The sequence below is a fragment of the Monodon monoceros genome, unplaced genomic scaffold, assembly GCF_005190385.1.
Source record: "Monodon monoceros isolate NGI ecotype Baffin Bay Population unplaced genomic scaffold, NGI_Narwhal_1 Super_Scaffold_16, whole genome shotgun sequence".
Taxonomy (NCBI): Eukaryota; Metazoa; Chordata; class Mammalia; order Artiodactyla; family Monodontidae; genus Monodon; species Monodon monoceros.
Window position 1 is genome coordinate 107,550,879 of NW_021703772.1, and position 8,813 is coordinate 107,559,691.

Genomic DNA, 8,813 nt, shown 5'->3' on the forward strand with positions numbered 1-8,813 from the left:
CCCAGGCCGGAGAGCCTGATGCCAAGTCTCCTGCATCAGACGGGAGCAAGCTTCCCGCCCTCCTTCCTCCTGACAGCTCCAAACTCAGAGAAGACAGATAGCCTGAGGGCTGCGGGGTGGGGGGTGGGGGCAACGCAGAAAAGGAAGAAGAAGCCAACCTCCCCCCGTCCCCTCCTCAGGCTCCCAGCCGGAGCTGCCCAGAGCTGGGGGAGTGGAAGTGCCCAACTTTACACGAAGTTCTGGGATGTTTATTTACACCGGACTGGATGTTTTCATCCGTGATTGAGAGTGTTACAGTGGCTAAAAGTAACTGGAGGTTTTTTCCTTTTCTAGGAGTGATCTAAAACGTATTAAAACTGCCCAAGATTTCATCTGAGGCTAGAAGTGACCACAGCACCGGTTCGAAGGGATGGCCGTGAGAGAGGGTATGTTGTTTTCAGTCTCACCCTGAGAATTCTGCCCAGCCAGGAGCTGGGGATGCCGGTCTGCTGGCAGCTCTGGTTTTGCCAGCTGGGCATTCCCACCGCCCCCCTCCTCCTTTGGTCAAGGCACCTATGGATCACAAGGCAAGCCAGTCAAACGCCTTGGGGAAGGGGACCCTCCAGCTAGGATGCCGGTCACTCAGAGATCCTGCAGCCAAGGCCCTTGGACAGTGCTTCCTGGTTCCTGGCTGATCAGCTCTTCCTTCAGTTTGGTGACTGGCCCCAGCTCCCGTCCCCCCCGGGTCTGCCTGTTGCTTGTGACCACCACAGTCCCCGTGGGCACGGCTCCTGGGCCTCCGGGGGTACCCCTTGCCTTGCCCGTCTCTCAGCCTGGCCAGTTGCTGACACCTTTAGTTTTGACCAGCACATTTTTAGAAATGGAGTTTGAAAACCTTCCTGCAGGGAGCGTACTCCGCAGGCCCTCACCACCCCCTACTGTCCCACAAACAGTGGTTTTATTCCCGGCCGACCGGCGATTCCTAGGTTCTTGTCCTCTCAAGGGAAAGAATTCAGTCAAGAGACAGAGAGCAGGTTTAGGCAGCAAGTTTTATGAAGCAAAGCATAAGTACGCTCTCCAGAAGCAGCCCTGCAGTCAGGGCAGGGCTGGGCTTATTAGAGTGGTGGCAGTCCCTCCCCACGCCCTACGTCATTTGACTGACAAGTTGATTGACAGTTTCAGGTTATATGACGTTTCTCTTACTGCGCAGGTGCTTACCACCGAGAAGTACCCAAGCGAAAAGCATGGGGGAAGGGACGGGGCAAAAAACGCAATGCTAATTTATTATAAATACGGCATAATGGGCCCTGGGTTACTTTGAGTCACTTTTTAGGTCTTGGTGCCCCTGCACCAACCTGTGTTGGCGATTTTATCCTGCTTAGTGCAGATAAGCCTGGAAACTCAGCGGTGGTCCTTGACTGGAAGAGGGAGGATCTCTGGCCGTGCTCTGATTACCAGTGGGGGGCCGGGAGAGATGACCCCCTCCAGGATGGGGCAGCACCCGCTCATGTCTGACTAGCTACCTAACAGTTTTTACCAACTTCACCCCTCCTTGGTGGCAGCACCTAGCCCTGCTCCCCTTTCCTTACTAATACCCCTGGAATTGTGCCCTGCCTTGGCTTCTCAGCTACGAGGGCTAGCTGACCCCTGTCTGGCAGGTCACTCAAATCTGAGCACAACAATTGTACTTTAGGTAGTTAAATCGATGGTTTCTAACAATTATTGAAAGAGAAGGTATAGCTCCCTGAAGAACCTAATTTACAGTCAGTTTTGCTGGTTTGTAAACAGTTTGAAAAAGAAATGAACTATGAGATTATTAGTCAATCAAGTCTTTGGTTTTTGAAGACACTTTTTATTATGGAAACATTCGCATGGACACAAAGCAGAGAATGGAGGCGTGAATCCTCCAGGTACCCATACCCAGCTTCTACACTTATCAACATCGGGCCAATCTTGGTTCATCTTTTCCTCCCCCAGCCCCCCACCCCCCAACACACACACACATTACCCACCCTCCACAGCAAGCTGGGTTATTTTAAAGCAAATCCAAGATATCATAACATTCCATCCATAAACATTACATATTTATATCTTTAAGGAAGACCTCCAAAAGATAAGATCGCTCTTGTTAATGTAAACAACAATATGTAACAATAATCCCTTAATATCATCAAATACACATTGTTCAAATCTCCCTAATTATCCTTTAAATCTCTTAATCTATAACAGTTCCCCCTTCTTCTTTTTCTTTTTTTCTTGTCACTTATTTGTTGGGGAGATAAAAGTTATTTGTCCTGTAGACTTTGCTATGGGCTGGATTTTGCTGATTGCATCCACAGGGAATTTTAACATGCCCCTCTATACCCTGTATTTCCCATAAACTGGTGGATCTAGAGACTCAACTGATTCGATTTCACTTTCTTTGGCAAGAATGCTTCACAGTTGGTGCCATGCACATCCCGTTGGTCACACCAGGGGGCTCCTAAGGTCTGGCTGCCTCTCTCTCTGTCTGTGGAGACCAAGAGGTGGGCACAGGTGCGACCCACCTGTCTGTGCCCATGCCTGGGCAGGGCCACACATCACTAGAGGGTCACCTTGTAGAATAAGAGTTCTCCTCAAGTTTCCTGGTGTCTCAATATTTTTAAATTTCAGTCTCTAACAGAATAAAATTGTATCTAGTTTATAAAATTTAATATATATACTGCTAACTCAAAGGAATCCAACATTTTTTCAGTTCATGACATAATTTCATATTTAACTCTACATATTTTTACAGCACTCACACTAAAGTTATTCAGTCATCGCGCTTTATATACTCAAACAAATATGGTATGTGAAATTGATACTATTTCTATTTTATTTAAGGATTACTTTGCAGAATGACCAACTAAAGAGGGGAAGAAAGATTTATGGTATATATTCATAGGAAAGTGATTTGAGGGTAAGGATTATGTAAAGAGACTTACGGAATTGAGACTAAGAGGTCTCAAGCATGAAGGCACAGAGAGAATGTTATAAAATTGTGTTTTTTTACTAGCGACCAACAGGTGGCATGAGCTGAGCAACAGAACATTCGAAGGCTCCTAGGCACCCGAGGCATTCAGTCAGAGCCTTATGTCAGCACCAACAGCTGGATCACATTTCCAGTTTGGATATTTAAAATAAGACTATGAAGATAAAAATATGATTTTGTCTAGAGAATGTCCATTTACATATTTATTTTTCCTTGAAATAAAAATGTTCTAAAGTTACACTGTTTTCCACAGTGTTCGTTTAATTCATTTTTCTCAATGTAGGCAATGAAATTTCACGTGCTCAGATTTTCAGTTCTTATACATCTGCTGAGTACTTAGATTCGGTTAGAAAATCTGATTATTCTTGACTTCCCCAGGTGTTTTATTTCTTATTGATTATTTCTTTCAAACCAAAAAACTAATTTTCAACTTCTTTAGGAGCTATGACTAGAAAAAGAAATATTAGTTTGGAGAAAAAAATAAGAATATGGTCCTTTTAATTCGGAGCCCTGCTGCAGGGTCTAAATCTGGGGCTTGGTGTCGCCTGGGTGTTTTCTTCCCGTAATTATGGTATTAGAGAGGAATTCCTTTTTTTTTTTTTCTAACTTATTTTATTGTAGTTCATTTACAGTGTTGTGATAATTTCTGCTATGTAACAAAGTGATTCAGTTATACATATACACATTCTTTTTCATATTCTTTTCCATTATGGTTTATCACAGGATATTGAATATAGTTCCCTGTGCTATAGAGCTAATTCCGAACTCCCAATCCTTCCCTCCCTCACCTCTCCTCCCCCCTGGCAACCACAGGTCTGTTCTACAGAGGTCTCTTAATGTTTCCTCTTCAAATTAAAAACAAGAAGTTGGAATTGTATCCTAACAGGCAGTCCCGGATGCAGTATTAGAGAAGGTATATTCAAGCACTGAATCTATATGTATGCCAACATTTCCTGGCCCAAATGCAGAGGAGACTATGGGTAAGTGAATAGTGAGTCCAAGGGTAAGACACCATATGAGGCATGAGAATTCAGTGCCACTGGCTTCGCAACAGCTGTTTCTCCAAAAAAAAAAAAAAAAGAAAAGGCAACTCTGGTATGCAAAAGTAAAGCAATCTTCTCACATTACTTTGCATAAAGATTTCAAAGCCTCCCAGAAACCAGGAGGCCAATTTATAACCAAGACAGCCCCCAGAAGGGATCCTTTTCTCCCTCACCATCATCCGTGGCCCACGAACACCTGGTGTGTGTCGGTCTGGCAGCTGGGTGAAAACGCCAGGCTCACTTTCTGTTAACAAAACGCACGTGGATGGGCTCCCCTGGCATCAGAAGCCCATGGGTTTTTGCATGAACAGTTTTAGTCCATGGAGATATTTTGATCTCAAAACGTTGAAGCAACTAAGAAGAGAAAGAGAGAGAAGGACTTCAAAATTGGGAAGCAGAAAATTCACAGCACTGCTGGAGTGCCCATACTCCTGTGACAGCCCCAGCTGCAGGGAGCCAAGGGAACGAGAGATGTGGGAAACAGGGCGTCAGGTCCTATACAGGAGCCCAGCATGCCCACTGAGCGACAAGGCCCATGGGACAAAGATACGCAATCAGAATTTAAACTGAGCAGGACCCTGTGGGGCTCCTGGGCACAAAAACCTTTCCATGTCCCCATTTCCTGCTTGGAGGAAACAGGCTTCATACGACTTCCTTGACCTTCCCTGAGTTCCAAAGAGGGGACTCGAGCAGTTACTAATTAGGGAAAGGAGGGGATGCAGAAACAAGGGAGGAGCAGTCAAGAAACAACAGTGCAGGCTTGGGGCTGGGTTCTGGTTCCTCCTCAAGAGATATACGTTACAGTATCTTTGAGCACTTCTGCAGAACTAAGGTCCCCCCACCAGGTGGAGGATGGTGACTTCAGGATGAGCACGAGATTCCTGGAGCCCCGCCCAGTTACCTCACCACCAACCAATCAGCCCTGCAGCCCTTACCCCAAATTTTGCCTGTAAAAGCTTCTCCCCACAAACCATCAAGGAGTTCGGGGTTTGGGGGGCATAAGCCACCCATGTCCTTGCTTGGCCCTGCAATAAACCTTTCTCTGCTTGAAACTCAGACATGTTGGTTTGTTTGGCCTCACTGCACGTTGGGCACATGAACCTTGTTCAGTAACAGATGTTCAAATGACTTACACTTTATTAGCTAGTTCAAAGTTCTAACTGTATTACTTCCGCTGTAGGTCTAGAAAAAGAAGGGATCAAAGGAGCAAGGAGGAAAGAGGAACAAAGTGAAATTCCAGGGTTCCTGCTGGTTTGGAGTCTGCAGCCACTTCAGTGGTGGTATGGACACAGCAGGGGCACAGCCGTCAGACTTTATCCATTACTGTCTTTAATTTAAATATTCTTCATTTGCACCTTTGATTCCATTTCTCACTTCTGCAGTTCAAAAGCAGAAGCAGCCCTACCTCTCAGGGTGAAACTGGGACGTTTTAAAGAACGCTTAAGTATCTGTCAGCCTCAAGCACTAATCTCCCAAAAGGCAACCTGCTCTAAGGACCTCTGTCAAAACTACATTGGTTCCTGGAGGGGAGGCAGGGCCTTGCTCAAGGGCCGGTGGGGACAGTGCAGGGTAGCAGACCAGCCATTCATCCCTCCCCTGCTCCAACCTCCTAAGACAGCATCAGTGCTGGAGAACCTATATTGTCACATGGGATGCAAACATCCCAGCCCACCCTGACTCTCCAGCCCGGTCTCCCAGGTAAAGCAGCAAGACCCACTGATGGGTCCTCTGGGTGAGTTGGGGCTCCAGGGGTGGAGGTCAGGCAGGGAGCAGGGCTGCACTGAAGACACAGGCTAAAGTCATTACTTTGTCATTGTTAGAGAGCCAAGCTGAATGACCTGTATTTAGGCAGCTCTAGAACATTCTGGCATCGAGATGCCTTCACCTCAACATCTAATCTCTGACCCTTTGTTCTGACCTCACAGGACTGCTCGCGCATTCCCATGTGGCAGAGGAAAGAATCACACACAGGTCTCCTCACTCCATGGCCAACATCCCACAGGGCCTTTTTCCTTTCTGAGTGGCAGTACATGCTCATTGAAAAATGAAAACTACACAGGAGATGTAAAAGCCAAAAAACAAGGCCCCCCTTCCACCTCAAGTCTCCAGTTCCCAAGGAGCAAGGGTGTATCCTCTAACCACTCTCCATGCAATATGAATGTCTTGTTCCTGATTTCAAGGAAACACATTAATATTGCAGCATTAAAGCCAAACCTTCCCCTCCCATAGGCCACAGGCATAAGTCGCTGTTTTGTTGGGATAGACACTCTTTATTTGCTTAACGAAAGCCCTTCCATTACAGGTGTGCTAAGAGAGTTTCTTCGTGAATGGGTGTTGAATTTTATCAATTATTTTGGGAGAGGGTCATAAAGTTTTTCTCCCTTAATTTGTCATTGTGGTGAATTCTGTCTTGAGGTGGGCCATCCTTGCATTCCTGAACAAACCTGATTTGGTGACGGTGCATTTCTGGTCCATACATTGCTGGATTTGGCTTGCCAATTTTTCATTTAAGGTATTTTTCATCTTTGTTCATAAATCAGATTGGCCTGTAGTTTTTCTTTCTTATTTTATCCATTCCGGGTTGTGACTCTCAAGGTTATACAAGTCTCATAAAAACAAGACTTCCTTGTTCTATTTTCTATTTGTGTTTGTATTTTGTATTTCTATTTATCAAACCTCCACCCGTTCATTGGAGGTTTGATAAAACTTGCCAATAAAACTGTCTAGGTCTGGAACATTTGGTGGTAGATATTTTTACTACCGACTCAATGTATTCAAGGTCTGTTCTCTTTCTTTTGAGCCCATTTGGGTAATTTACACCTTTTCTAGTAAATTGTACATTTTATCTAAGTCTTCAGATGTATTGGTAAAAAAGCTGTTTGCAGTATTTTCTTGATTTAAAAAAAAGATCAACTGCATTTGTAGCTATGTCTCCTTTCTCATTCCTAGTACTGTTTATTTGTGCCTTCTGTTTCTTTTTTTTTTTCCTCTTGGCAATTACAAACAATGATGTTCCCTCTCTATACTTGCACAAGTAGAAATGAGGGCTCTTGAAGCAAGAACTGTAGCAGGTACCCGTGTATGTTATAGTAGCAAACAAATAAAACCCCCATCACCACCACCAAACACCCAGTTTCTGACCCTGTTCCCACTCCACCGTCTGTGCCCTCATGCCCTCAGCATCCACTATGGCCGTCCAGGCCGTCAGAAGCGGGAAGCATCCAGCAAGCAGTCAGCCCCCCCGAAAGGCTGCCTGGAAATGGCCTCTGCCCGTCAGAGACATGGTTGTGGAACACACAGCAGCACTGATGGAGCCAGGACCTTCCCAAACACAGTCCCCGTGAGCAGACACTGAGAGCAGGTGTGCAGACAACACAGACTCTGCTTAGACTATTTTTATTCCTCACACACCCAAAAGGCAGGTATTTGGCCCATTTTGTGGATGAGGAAACGTGCTCAGCAGTGTCGGAACCACAAACTGGCAGAGCTGGGGTTGGAGTCCATCCTCCACACGGAGATGCCTCTCACCTTGGGCATGACTGGGCCTGGCCAGCGTCCATGGGGCCCACCGCTGCCCGGGACAGCTGCCCTGGAAGAGACACCTCTCGCCTGGGAGGACTGCAGCCACCCATGTGCTCACAGAGGTGGGACGACCGAGGGACAGGCCGGCGCCCGCTTCTGCTGGTCTCACCAGGTCCCCGGAGCTTTCCCACCAGAGCCAGGTGGGCCCGGCTGGTGTCCTCCTCGCCCCCTTCCACACCCACCTCCCTGGCCGTGGCCCCTCACCTCCTCCAGCCCTCCGAGCCTGCCTCCCATGCCCACAATCCCCCACAGGCCGGCCAGGCTTCCCATCCATTACGCTCTCTGATGCCATCGTCCGTAAAGGTCCCAACCCCTGAGTGCTCTGCCCTGGGCTCTGCCGGCCTGCAGGAAACACCCCAGTGACATGAGGGGAAATGCAGGCAGGAGACAGGACACGTGCCTCGTGCCCTGCACCTGCCACGCGGCAACCGTGGCAAGTGGCTCCAACTCCCTGAGCCTCAGCTTCCTCATCGGTGAAATGGGGAGATGGGTCCCCAGGTCATCCCCGCGTGCTTCCAAAGCCTGGAGTCATAGCTCCCGAAACTTGGACCTAGGTTTTCCATGGCAGGCTCCCCAAATCTGCAGGAAAGGCTAATGGATAGAATTTTCTCTACTGCGGGCTTTTCTTTCATGAAATTTCCTTCAGACATTATTTAGTTCCTGCCGTAGCCTGAGCTCAGATACTGGACAAGCGCAGAAGCAAACACTTGAGCATTTAGAGATTTGCATGGAAGGTATTCTCTCACCAAAACCAAGCCTTGCTGATGTTTCAAAACCCAAACAAGCTTGAGAGCCACCTCCCTGCTTAAAAGGCTGATTCACAGAAAACGAGGTGCTGAGGGGGCGGCAGGGGGTGAGCGTGACTTCCTCCATGGTGACGGTGACAGTGACAAGCTCTGAAGGAAGGAGGCCTGGGAGGCCGGGGCTTAAACAGCAGACACAGCCACCAGCAGAAGTAGAGATCCCCCGTGCCCCACCACGTGCACTTCCTTAGACCACTGACATCAGAATCGCCCAGAGCCCCACCCCAGACCCACCAAGTGATTCTCTCTGTGGCCGGGGCCCAGGAACCTGATTTCGAGGGGCTCCTGGTGACGGGATGGTCCATAATGTTTGAGGGCCGCTTGCTGGACACCTTCCACTAGCCTTACACACACACACACACACACACACACACACACACACACACACACACA

The 8,813-nt window shown here is 47.6% G+C and overlaps 1 protein-coding gene across 1 annotated transcript in view; it reads right to left on the reverse strand.

Annotated features, from left to right (window-relative positions):
* Positions 1–3,756: 3,756 nt before the first annotated feature.
* Positions 3,757–8,813, reverse strand: part of LOC114897080 (cytochrome P450 27C1) — a 20,736-nt gene continuing 15,679 nt past the window's right edge. Inside the window, exon 9 of the mRNA XM_029225736.1 lies at positions 3,757–4,389. Coding sequence (XP_029081569.1) covers positions 4,273–4,389 — 117 coding nt within the window. The 3' untranslated portion in view covers positions 3,757–4,272. The remainder of the gene's footprint in view (positions 4,390–8,813) is intronic.